A 13,759-nucleotide genomic window follows, 5' to 3' on the forward strand; every position below is an offset into this window, starting at 1 on the left:
TGGTAAAAGCAAAGTGGCATACAGTGAATTTTTGAAAAGTAGGGGATACTGTATAAGAAACAGTTCCCTTTCTGTTTCCCTTTCCTCATTTCCTTCTCTTTCTTTTGCCGTGAAACATGCTCTGTGAGATCTCCCTTTCTTCTCCCCTTGGGCAGATCCCACAACTCTTTAGTCACTTTGAGTTACTAAAATGTGTCTTAATTTTCAGGGCATTAAAAAAGCCCAGTCCACTGTAAGCTAGAGTCCAGTCCACATCTTGTCACCTCATGGGAGCTTACGTTCTAGTGGGAGACAGACAATAATAAGTAAGATAAATAGATAAAATGTGTAATATGTTAGTAATAGATGCTATGGAGAAAAAATAGAAAGGAGGATGAAATATGGTGGAGGTAGTGTGTGACATTTTAAGATAGAGTGGCCAGGAAAGGCATCACGAAGGTGACTTTTGAGTCAAGAAAGACTTGCAGAAAGTGATGGAGCAAACATGTGGCTATCTTGAGGAAGAGCATTCCAGGCAGAGACACACTGGTGCAGAGGCCCTGAGGTGGAAATGTACATTATGTGGTAGAGAAATAGGTTGCTGTAGCCAGTAGACCAAGGAAGAGAGGAACAGACAAGAAGGATGGTAGTGGTGTTGGTGGTGGCAAATTATACAGTGTATAGGTCATAAGGCTTTGACTTTAACACAGAATAAGAAGGTAAGCCTTTGGAAGATTTTGACCATAGTTAATACGATGTGATTTACTTTGTAACTGTTGCTCTGCCTGGTTGTCATATTGAGAATAGACTACCATGGTGCCGGTTGGTGTCCCAGGTAGAAGTGAGGAGGCTAGAGTAATTATTAAGGCAGAGGTGTTTTCAGTCAATGTTGGGCTGATAGGAGTAGGGAGAAGTAATAGAATTTGGGGTATGTTTTGAAGATAAAACCAATAGAACTTCCTGATACACAGGATATAGGATAGAGTGTTGTCAAGAATGAGGTCTAGGCATTTGCCCTGAGAAACTAAAAGCATAGGGTTGCCATTAGCTGAAGCAGAGAAGCTTGTAAGAAGAATTGGAATATCAGGAACTCACTTTGGGACATGTTAAATTTGAGGTGCTTTTCAAAATTACAGAATTCAAAATATTAGATTTCAAAAAAAGATCGTTTAGTGAGCATTTAAGTGTATAGCCCTGGAATTCAGAATTTAAATATAGGCTGGAGATACAGATTAGGTGGTTAAGGGTTATTGGTGCTGTTGAAAGCCACAAGACTGCAGATCAACAAAAGAGTGGATGTAGGTAGAAAGGAGAAGAGATTTAAGGACTGAGCTCTGGAGAACTGGCAATATTTAGAGGTGAGGGAGATAAGGAACAGCAATAGTGATTGAGAAGGAGGGGCCAGGGAAATTAGAAGGAAAGTAAGTATGTTATTCTAGCAACAAAGCAGAGAAAGTATATCAAGGAGGAAGTGATCAACTATGTCAAATGTTGTAGGCCAGTCAAATAAGACGAAGATTGAAAAAGAGCATTGGATCTAGCAGTGAGGTCATTGGTGACCTCGGATGAGAGTGGTTTCAATGGAGCAGTGGGTAGTAAAAGCCTGTTAAGAGGTAGTTGAGATGAAAGCTGGAAGGCGTAGAGGAATCTTTTTAATAAAGATTGGGGAAATGGGATTGTAGTATTCTTATGGGCATGGTTTACCAGAGAGGGAAAAATAGATGATCCAAGAGGGAGTATGGAATTGCTGGAGTCTTGTCCTTTTGGGAAAGAGAAAGAGAAAGATTGAGAACTGGTGAAAAGGTATGGGTAGCACCTATCTTGAGATTGTCAGCATTTATCATTCATTTTGTGCTCAGCTGTGAAGCCTCAGTGGCAGGTGAACTACTAGCCTATAAAATGTTGTGTTTAAATTAGGGTGGAGTCAGTTATGCATCCACCCCTGCCCCCATCTCTTGACTAGCAGGTGGCACCTTTGTGAGAAGGAAAATAGGGGCCATATTCCAGACAAGGCAGCCAACACAAGGGCTGGATTTTAGCCCTAACTCACCTTAGGCTAGATGTCATTAGAACAGAAAAGGAGTCACACATCCCTACTGAGTCTACTCCAAGACAGGATGGATAGTCGCATTTAATATTCTACTGTAATAACCTTATCTTTAGTGTGTTTTGGCAAAATAGTGTAAGTGAGAAGAAAGCAAATTTAAGAAGAATTTGGTGTGGGAATCCCAGCTCTTCTACCAACTGACAGCAGGGGATTTAAGATGGATCACTTCCTTTCTATGCCTTGGTTTCTTCAAGTGTAACAGGACGGGTTTGGCTTCAGCCAGATCCTTTTCATGCTGAAATTCTGTGATTCATTAAAATATAGTAATCCCCACCTTACCTTCTGTCCAGCCATCTGGAGCATAACATAGTTCTAAGAACCAAAAAATATCACTGAGGAAATTTGGCTTCTTTGGAAAACAGCTCCCTTTGGGTTCCTACCCGAGTTAGTATTTGCAAAATTTGACTAAAAATTAAATTACATATAGTAGCGTTGAAATTATAAGAGGAAATATAAATATAACAAAACCATTGAGATCACTAGAGATTTATTCAGACTGTCCAAATTTTGTCAGTCACTTTGTTGCTGTGGGGCATATGGAAAGTTATTTAACTCTGAACTTTATAGTTTCCTCATCTAAAATTAGGAATATAATAATAATACCTACTTTATAGATTTGTGAGAAGAATTAACTGAGATATTCACTATGAAGCTTTGGAAAATGCCTGGCTTATAATAGAGTAATCCTTAGCTGTTTTTTTTATTGTTGTTGTTGTTGTTGTTGTTATTATTATTATTATTAGGCATATATAGTTTAGAAACATTTTAGTAAAGCAGCTATAAGTAAAGTTTCTTACACCGTAATTTAGTTTTATAATGATTACCCTGAGTCATCAAGGGAAAAATTAGCTTAGAAAAGGAAATGCCTTTGAATCAGGTTAAACTTTTGGGGGGAAGAAAATTGATACTCCATTTTGTATTTTTTAGTTACAGTGAAAATTCCCTTAGGAAACATACCTGATTCTCAAATGATGACAGAACAATAAGCCATTACTGTAATTAGTTCCAGTTGCTGCATATACTTAAAACACATCAAATAGTTTAAGTGTATTTTTCCTAAATAGACCGTAATAGTAAGATTTTATTACTCATATATATGTCTTATGAATATATATATGTGTGTGTGTGTGTATACACACACACACACACACACACACACCCTTTCTGCATGAATTGTTTTTCATAGCACCCATTGGATTATTGATAGCATTGCTTACTTAATGTTTACAGTCTACAGTTTTGTTTTACAGAATCAGTAAGGTATAGTTAAATCATTTGAACTATACCTGAATATCCTTTGTAATATGATTCATTTATCAATGCTGGTTTGCATTTACTTAAATCAGACATGAAGATAATTTCTAAACTGATGGTCACTTTGAAAGACAAAAAGCTTTATACATGCATTAGTTCAGGAAGTTAAGATAATCAATGATGTAAAGGTTGGAGGAAAATGGAAGTCTGTAAGGTAAATTTGAAGAGGGTTTAAGGAGTATTGAAACGAATACTTACCAACAAATAATGGTGGGTTTAGATTTTATTTGAATTATTGCTTGTATTTTATAAATGAAATGATGGTATTGAGCACAACGTAATGAGCTTGGGATTTAGTAGCACCTAGCACTCAGACCTTGAACAACATTCCCACTAATAGGAACGCGGGCTCATTGAAAAAATGGCTGATTTCAGGGATAGGAGCCTGAAACACCCAGTTAAGCCAGAAAGTAAGAAAGTGCTCCAAAAATTGATGGCGGTCTGTCATGAGGGGTCATTTTGAAGGGGTTCCCACTAGGCAAATCTGGGATAATTTGAGCATCAAAATAATTAAATGCAATAATAATTACAAACTGTTAGGGGAAAAAAAGCAATCTATGAGACCTCACCAATAATACACATACAAACAGAAGAAGAGGGGGCTCAAGGGCCAACTGGTAAATATGGAGGAAGTGCTGAAGCTGGAAAATTATTATTTTATCACCATCATAGTAAAGCTTAGCTCAGCCAGGAATCACAAGTCGGTGTTAAATGTAGGGGAGAAATTTTGATGAAGAGTAGAATATTTGCATGGGTCCTAAAGTGTCCAAAGATTGCTTCTTGGTTGCAGGGAAAAGATACTAAGTAAGCAGCAGGAAAATTGGACAGCACTTGATTTGGATAATGAAAAAAGCATCACCAGTTAGGGACATGTACCTGTGGATGTGACACGCTGAGAAGAACACAGCATCACTTATGTACTCTTCTCTCCAGGAATGCACTACCTGCAACTAATCGTGAGGAAACAACAGACAAGTTGAAAATGACGAGCTTATATTAAGAAGAACTATATTCTTCAAAAATGTTAACATTATAAAAGGCAAAGTAAGGCTGAAAGGCTTTATATTAAAGGAGACTAAAGGCACAGGACATAGATGATCCCAAGATTGGATCCTGTATCTGGAGGAAAATTTTTTTTAAAATTTAAGGCACTTATTGGGTCAGTTGACATTATTTTGCAAATTGTAGGTATTGTATAGAATTTATGTTTACTGAAATTTAGCTATATTGCAATTGTATTAGAGTTTTAGAAAATGTACACTGAAGTATTTATGGCAACTTACTCTCAAATGGCTCAAAAAAGCATTTTATGTCTGTTTGGTGTGTGTGTGTATGTATGTGTAACATATATTTTTTGTTTGTTTTTTGTTTTTTTAGGAGAGGGGGATAGGGAGAGGCAGTTGATAAAGCAAATGGAGCAAAATGCTAACAAAAAGATTCTGGATAAAGTTATGCAAGTGTTCTTTGTTCTTGCAATTTTTATATAGTTAGAAATAATTCCAAGTATGTTTTTACACATACATGCTTGCAGAGGTTGGTTGAGGCTTATTTCTTTTATTGTTATCTCTTATTGTTCTAGGTTGCTAATTTACCTTTGATACTTAATTGGCTTAAGATGTTAACGTTCATTGCTCACAGATATACACATTGACTTTTAATTTCTTTTAAATAGTGCTGGGCCTAAAGGAGATAACATTTATGAATGGAGATCGACTATACTTGGTCCACCAGGTTCTGTATATGAAGGTGGTGTGTTTTTTCTGGATATCACATTTTCATCCGATTATCCATTTAAGCCACCAAAGGTAAGAACCTAGAAGTTGCATTCTTTAATATTTATCCTTCTCCAAAATCAGTTTATTCTAGAGGTTAAATGCATGAATTCAGTTATTTTTATTTGTTTTTCATGGATTATACAAAAACTCATGTAACCAAGGATTTTAAAACTGCAAAAGTAATTGATTTCTGTCTTTTACAAATACCTTTGTAATCAGCGGAGGGTTTAATTGTAAATGGAAGTATGCCACTTGGCACATCAATAAGCAGATAAATTTTAGCTTTATCATAGGAGATAGTATCCTATGAACCTTATTTTAAGAAACCTGTTGTAATAAAATACATCTGTTTGACAGATTACAGAAATAAGGGTTAAATAACTTGAATTTTATGCTTGATACTCTATAGATGAACAAAAACTAGAGAACTATAGTGAAGAAGAGAGAACTAACACTATTCAGTAAACTTATTTTGTGCTCTGTAGGTATGATGCATTAATGGGAATGAGGGTGGCTGGGTGACTTATGCCTCCTGTTGTCTCTGAATATGAATTAGGTGGATAACAGAAGAAGTTCCTTGTAATGACTGGCAATGACTTTTCAAGTCTTAAACATAACAATTATTTGAATTGCTTTCTCTTCTGACTTCTCAGTCTATGAAATGGTCAAGCCAACAGGTAGAAATCACCAGTGGTAAGCCTGAGCATAATTGTGCTCTAGTTAGACTTCCCACATGTCAGGGAATAGTGCATAATCAAGCTTTTAACTCTGATGAAGTGTTTTTCTTTTCAGCATGGTTCCTTGTGTTCCCTCTACTATTTAAAATATATATAACGATTGAATGCCTGTGCTCATGTGCATGTGTTGTGTGTGTGTGTGTGTGTGTAAAAATAAAGGGTTTGTTTTGTTTAAAAAGAGAAGGCAGATCATTTCTCCCTATCTAACGAGGTAACAACAGTTCCACCTAGTGGTATGTACCTCAGATTGCAGACACCAAGGTTCCCTATCACCTGGAGGTATTTGCTCTCAACTAAGGTTGTCAGTTTTTTGAGTGCGCTGCGCTGTGTTCCCATGAGCATCTAAGATCTTTAAATCATTGTCTTATTTAATGCTCTTGGGTCTGTAGAGTATCCCTTGCTAGATCAGTCAAAAAAAGGGACAAAACCCTCATTAATAATACTGCAGATTATGTTCACATTCAAAATGACACATGGTAACTGTCAGTAAATCACTAATTATTCAGTTTGCATTTAGTGCTTAAGTTTTCTGTTATTTTGGAAAACAAAATCTTACCAGAACAGCTCATGATTGTATTTATAGTGATGCTTATTTCTACTTGCCTGATTTTTTCATACTGGAAATTAGTTTTAACATGGTAGCAAAATTAGAAAAAAGTTTGCAAGATTTATGTTTATGAAATGAATTTTTGTATGTGAAGGAAAGTTTGTTAAAGAAAAAGCTCGTATTTTTCTTAGCATCTTTTAATGGAAAATAGAAATTGACTAGCATAGCTTTATATATGGGTTGTCGTAATTGTTTTGGTTAATATAATGGTTATTTATGAATTTAGCATGTTAATTTTTTACTAAAGTCTCAATGTTTTCATTTTCTAACCCTTTAATGTTGATTCATTCCTCTTCTCTAAGATACCATATCATAAAGCATTATTCAGATTTATAGTTGGACAAGTGAAAAACAAGACTTCTGCTGTTATCTTGGTTTAGGTACAATTATTCCTTTACAGTTCTCCTTATTTTTGAAGTTCAGATAAGGTGTTGAACTTCTTGAAGAATAATAGAAATTTAATTCTCTTCTGTTCATTGATTGCTAAAACCTGAAAGGATTTAAAATGTTAATTGTTTGTAAGCCACACATATCTATTGAGTAGTCAGCTGTCAGTGATTTGAAAATACGGTATTTCCATAGTTTAGAGCCGAGCTGTCTGATAGAAATACAATGCAAGCTACACTTTTAATTTTAAATTTTCCAGTAGCTACATTAAAAATGATAGAAACGAAAATTAATTTTAATAATATGTTTTATTTAACCCAGTATATCCAAAAATATTGTCATGTCAACATGTAATCAATGTAAGTATGATTAACACCATGTTTTACGTTCTGTTTGTTATTGAGTGTTTGAAATCTGGTATGTATTTTACACTTTTAGCCCATCTTAATTCTAGTAGCCACGTTTTAAGAGTATTTGTAATTAGTATGTACTATATTAGAATAGTTACAGAGGTATATACAGTAATGCCTTCTATCCTCCAGGAATACATTCCAGGACTCCCAGTGGATGCCTGAAACCACAGATAGTACTGAACCATATATAATGCTGTTTTTTCCTATGCGTACATAGCTATTATAAAGTTTAATGTATAAATTAGGCACAGTAAAAAGTTAATGATAACTAATAATAAAGTAGAGCAGTTATAACTGCACTGTAATAAAAGTTATGTGAATGTGGTCTCTCTCTCTCAAAATATCTTGTACAGATTTGATGTGTTTTTCCATCGTAACTAAGCATTTGTGGTCATCACTTTTGCAGGTTGAGGTAGAACAGAAAAATTGGCACAGATTTCTTTTTCTTTTTTTCACAATTTCATGGATAGAAGACACATTCTTACCATTGATCTTAGCAGCCTCGGTGTAGGGTTTTTTTTTCCTACCCTTATTAAGTTGAGAACTTTCCCCTTTTTACTTGAAATGAGCACTTTACGGCTTCTTTTTGGCATTATCTGAATTGCCAACATTACTACTCTTGGCTTTGGAGCCACTACTAAGAAAAGTAAGGATGCTACTAGATACACTCAAGGGCAGAATCATGCTGACAAACCCAGGCAGGGTGGAGCAGGACCCCGCAAGATTTCATCACGCTACTCAAAAAGCACACAATTTAAAACTTATGAATTGTTTATTTCTGGAATTTTTTGGACCCCAGTTGACCTCAGGTAACTGAAACTGCACAAGCAAAAGTATAAATTAAAGGGGACTACTGTGGTCCTTTTCTTCTCCCCTGCTAGACCAGTGGTTTATTTCTTGTTTGTAATTAGTCATCCTTATCAGAAGTACACTTCTGAGGGGTTTAAATATCCTCTTCACAGATTCCACTCAGGAGATCACTACGTTGCTAGTTCGAAGGGATCAGGAACTGTCTCTTTGCAACTCCAAATTAAGAATTAACTACCCAAATTATGTTTGATTGTTTTGAAACCTGCCAGTATTTGTTCCTATGATTTATTCTCTTTTTCTCGTCTCAAGGATATAATAGCTTCCTTTAGTCAGTAGCTTAAGATATTGTTTTATTTTACTGTATTAGTCTAGCAAGACAGTGAGCTAGTAGTGGAAATGAAAGGCTGGCAATTTCACCAACCTTCCTCTAAATCCTCCAGTATTTTCTGACACGTGGCAAGAAATTAGCTGAGTTGATGCTGATTTTTTCCTAGTTTTATGTTTAAAAAAATTCTTCACTAGTTTCTCTTACTTTAACCACCAAAACATTCTGTTCTCTGTCACTTCCTGTCTTTAAACGGGTGTGTATGTTCATGCCCACACATAACATACATAGAGTTTACTGTATCATTCATTTAGATTAAACAGATGAATGACTCCTTTTGGTTTAAAAGCAATGTAGTTCCTTTGTGCTGGATAAAAAGAAAATTTCTTTGAACTGAAATAAATAAAATTGTTTAATTTTGTTATTACTTAAACCTAGTGTTTGATTAGCTCTTCAGTGAAATGATTTGCTATGGTCTATGATGTGTTTTACTTCATTTTTGCTGGTGGGAGTTTTAGTTGGTAATAAAACTTTAATTTTCTTCCTGTTTTTGTCACTGCCCCTAGGTTACTTTCCGTACCAGAATCTATCACTGCAACATCAACAGTCAGGGAGTCATCTGCCTGGACATCCTCAAAGACAACTGGAGTCCTGCTTTGACTATTTCAAAGGTTTTGCTGTCGATTTGTTCTCTTTTGACAGACTGCAACCCTGGTAAGCAGATTTTAATTAACACATACAATGAGGCTACAAAAACCAGTGCATTTTTTCCAGTTAGCCTATATATGGATTTGAAAACAAAATACTGTTGGTAGAAAGATCAGCATAAAGGATTTTTTGAGGAAATTATCAATGCCATTTCAATTAGAATAGACCAAAAGTTTCATAATCACTTCCTTTAGTTTGTTAATGGCATGCTACTCTGTAATTATTGTCTCCCTGTCATTGATGGACTCTGTTTTCATTATGAAGTTGTTCAGACCACTCTTGACAGGAGTGGAGCCATGTCCCTGACACCATTGCTTGCTTCTCTTGCTCCTCCACACTGCCATGTGCTTAAAGCAGCCACTCAGTTGTGAAGGGCTTCTTGTTCTCCCTGCCTTTTTGGATTATGGTTCATTCTATTAGACGTAGTAATAGTGGATATTAAAATGAGAGCTGATAAGAGAGTTGGACGAGATTATGATTATAAAAACTCAGAGATAAAGTCGTTAGTGCCTAATTTGGAACATTTTTAAGAAATGCATAACTGCCGCACATGATCTTTAATATGGGTAGCTGACTTGAAAAAAAGTAATGTTTAGGCCTGGGATTTCGCCTATGTTATCTTAATAAGTGGCCATTTTTTAAAAGAAGTTGATGTACTTTTTCTAAATATTTAATCTCCAAAGGCCATTACTATTATCTTAGGCCCAGCAGTTACACGTATAGCAAGTTAGATAGATAGGAAAAACTCTCTAAGATTTATTAATTTAAAAAGCAAAGCACTGAAAAAAAAATACATGCATAACAATAATATTCTAAATGCTTTTAAATATGTATAATATCTCTGGATAGAAATACTGTAAACAGGTATCAGTTGTTTTCTAGGAAGAGAAACTTCTGAGTAGTTAGAGTCAGGAAGGAAGAGGACTTTGCTGTTTACCGGCTGTCATTTGTTATACTTCAGATATTGTGCCATGTACATGGTACGTGGCCTACCTTTTTGAAAAGCAAATTGAAAATAAAAGCTCACATCTTAAATTCAGTTTCTATCTCAGAATTCTATTTAAAACAAAATGACAAATAAGTTTTTAAATGAAGATAAGGTAATGCTTTGGGTCATATCATTGCACAGAATGAAGGAAACATTTCATTCTGAAGAGAATTGCATCATAAGATCTGAGTTTTTAAAAATTACTTTTTTTAATATCCATGGAAAGACAGAAATACAATCACCTAGCACACTTTTATTGTTCAGTAAAATGCCAAGAATGAGAAATAGTTTTTGTATATTAAAGGCATTTATGTTTTAAAAAATTGAGTTTATTAACAATATATTTTAGTTAAAGGGACTTTTCCAATTTGAATATTAAAATATATAGATGATTGTGTTACTTTAAACATTTTTCTTTTGAAAAATTAGCCATTGTATATCAAAATACTGCCAAAAAATCAGCATTTCAATTCAATAGAATCAACAGAATATTAGAACTGAACCTTTAAGACATCATATCATATCTTATAATGTTCTTTCTACTTTTCCAGCGGATCCTCTGGTTGGAAGCATAGCCACTCAGTATTTGACCAACAGAGCAGAACATGACAGGATAGCCAGACAGTGGACCAAGAGATACGCAACATAATTGACATGATTTGTATGCAGTGTGAAGGAGCAGAGGCATCTTCTCACTGTGCTGCAAATCTTTATAGCCTTTACAATACGGACTTCTGTGTATATGTTATACTGATTCTACTCTCTGCTTTTATCCTTTGGAGACTGGGAGACTCCCCAAAAAGGTAAATGCTATCAAGAGTAGAACTTTGTAGCTGTAGATTAGTTATGTTTAAAACGCCTACTTGCAAGTCTTGCTTCTTTGGGATATCAAAATGTATTTTGTGATGTACTAAGGATACTGGTCCTGAAGTCTACCAAATATTATAGTGCATTTTAGCCTAATTCATTATCTGTATGAAGTTATAAAAGTAGCCGTAGATGACTAGGAATTATGTCATTTGTATTAAACCCGGATCTATTTCTGAGTATGTGGTTCATGCTGTTGTGAAAAATGTTTTACCTTTTACCTTTGTCAGTTTGTAATGAGAGAATTTCCTTTTACCCTTTGTAGCTCAGAGAGCACCTGATGTATCATCTCAAACACAATAAACATGCTCCTGAAGGCATAGTTTCCTGTCGTAATATTTTAAGTCAGTCTTGTTAGAAGGTGTGTCTGAGATGATTGTCGATGAAATAAAAATGGCAATATGAAAACTACTAAGGACTAGTACAAATAAATCAATTATTAAATTGAAAACATTTCAAATCTTATAAATGTGTAGAGATTTTTTCCTTTAAGTCCCAGTGAGAGAATACGTGAGCTTAAATATACAAAACTGAATTTTAAACCATTGTTCCCCAAAACACATAAAGCTCTACTTTGATAATATATTTGAGCTAAAAATAACATGAAATCCTGGCTTATAAGATTGTGTTTCCAAAATGGTGATTTCTGCCCACCATTGGGCAGTATTGTCAAATAATTTTAATCTGGTAGCTCTTCTATGTCTTTTGTGCATTTTTTACTTCTGAGAGTGTTCTTGAATCTTCATGGTGTTTTTTGGTGTGAATTGCCATTCATACAATGGCACCTGTCCAGCCAGAGGTAGAGTGGAATGCAAACCCTTGTCCGCCCTGGAGGTAGAACAGAACTCTGGATTAGTGTGCAGTTGTGGCATTGTTTCTCAATTGAAAAAATACCACGTTTTAAGAGTTTTATGGTGGGGAGGGTATAGCTCAAGTGGTAGAGCGCTTGCTTAGCATGCATGAGGTCCTGGGTTCAATCCCCAGGACCTACTCTAAAAATAAATAAACCTAGTTACCTCCCCCCCCCACCAAAATAAAACAGTTAAATAATACAATAATAAAAAAATTGAAAAAAAAACATGAGTTTTATGGGTTTTATAAATTCTTTCTAGTTATAATTATTAAATATTAGACTTATAGGAATTGAATTACTTTTCAATATTCAGATTTGGTCAACAGAGTATAAATTGTTTCTATGACTGGGATGGTTATTGAGGTAATTCTCTGGTCATGTAGCCAAGGTTATAGAATATGGTGAAATGTCTTCTCCACCTAAATGTGGAAATAGAATACCATCTTAAAATTTACAGAGTGGAATTATTAGCGTAAAAAATACTTTGCCTTAAGATAATAAAGTGAAACATTAGTGGTTATATATACCCTCACTAAGAATAATGGACTCCTACTTGAATATTTGTCAGTAGAAGTCTTAAATCAGGGTAAAAATAAAATTAAACTTCTGTATCTATCTTTCATGTAAACACACCCTCTCCCAAACCTCTCTACATTACAAAGGTATACCAAACAAAATGGTAATGTTTTGAAGAATTCAGGCTTAAGCCTATGAAAACCCCTGCACTTTGACTATTTTAAGCAATAACTAATAATCTGTACTGGATTTCATGTCAGTGCAATGAGAATGGGGCCTTTTGTGTAAACTATGTCTATGTAGGCGAGCAATGGAAAGTAGTTTTTCCCCACTTCCAATATTGTGCATTCTACATCCTAAAGTAATAAACTTCTTGGTGCTAGAAAAGCTTCCATCATAGTGAGCATTAGGATGTTGGGGGATGGTCTCCTCGGACTTCGTTCATTTGCTGTCAGCCTAGTTACTACCTAATTACAGCCTAATTACTCTCACCAGCCTACTCTGCTTACTTGTAGGCTGTGTCCTGTACTCACCTGGGACAGTGGAGAGAATTGGTTATGGAAAGATATTTGTGGCTCTTCCAAACTAACTTATGGCCTTAAATAAGACACTTTAACTTCTTTGAAGCTTGCAAAAGAGTTGAATTTGATTATTTCCCTCGTCTGTATTAGTCCTCAAACTCAGTGTTTCTAATCTTGTAAAATTTGTTATGCTTATTCCGCTTTCTCTTGCAGGGAACAGGCTACAGTTGCACATGGACTGAAAAATAAGTCATCGTTTGGGTACCTACTATTAGGTTCTCTTAAAATGCTGAATTTTGTTTTTTAATCTTGTTTTCTGTGTCTGATTTACTTCCCAGTTACATAGATGTTCATTTATGTAAACTGTAAATAGGGTTTTCTTTCCATGAAACTTCACTCTAGATGTAAATTGTGGTGTTTTAAAACCTATACTTTTTCTCATTCATTAAGAGCAAATTTTACAAGAGGCAAGTCCAGATGTAATGTTATATGAGTGTTCAAGAGTGGCCATGGCACCGTGCATCCTGTTGAGCCTGGAGTGCAATCATTATGATCATGTGCCCTCAGGGGACCGTGCAGTGCACCACCACTACACACCAGGCGTTGCTTAGTTCCTTTCAGCTTGTTTAATACCCTCGGAAGAGCTTTAGGAGAGAAGACACTTTGATGACCCTCACTTGGTAAAGTAAAACTCATTCATGGACAGATTAGATAAATTGCCCCAGATTAAACGCCAGTGTGATGTGAAAGTGTAGCCCCCATTCTTTACCACTAGGCTAAGTGTTTCTGTATATAGCATTGCTGTTAATATTGAATTTAAATATATATTTATGTGAAAGTAGATATATATAG

At 35.2% G+C, this 13,759-nt stretch overlaps 1 protein-coding gene across 4 annotated transcripts in view; it reads left to right on the forward strand.

Annotated features, from left to right (window-relative positions):
- UBE2E3 (ubiquitin conjugating enzyme E2 E3) overlaps positions 1-11,339 on the forward strand; it is a 79,137-nt gene extending 67,798 nt beyond the window's left edge. For all 4 annotated transcript variants that reach the window (XM_032479856.1, XM_032479855.1, XM_014557853.2 and 1 more), the window contains exons 4-6: positions 5,073-5,205; positions 9,021-9,168; positions 10,702-11,339. In XM_032479856.1, coding sequence (XP_032335747.1) covers positions 5,073-5,205; positions 9,021-9,168; positions 10,702-10,799 — 379 coding nt within the window. In that variant the 3' untranslated portion in view covers positions 10,800-11,339. The remainder of the gene's footprint in view (positions 1-5,072; positions 5,206-9,020; positions 9,169-10,701) is intronic.
- Positions 11,340-13,759: the final 2,420 nt, after the last annotated feature.

This window comes from Camelus ferus, chromosome 5 (assembly GCF_009834535.1).
Source record: "Camelus ferus isolate YT-003-E chromosome 5, BCGSAC_Cfer_1.0, whole genome shotgun sequence".
Taxonomy (NCBI): domain Eukaryota; kingdom Metazoa; phylum Chordata; class Mammalia; order Artiodactyla; family Camelidae; genus Camelus; species Camelus ferus.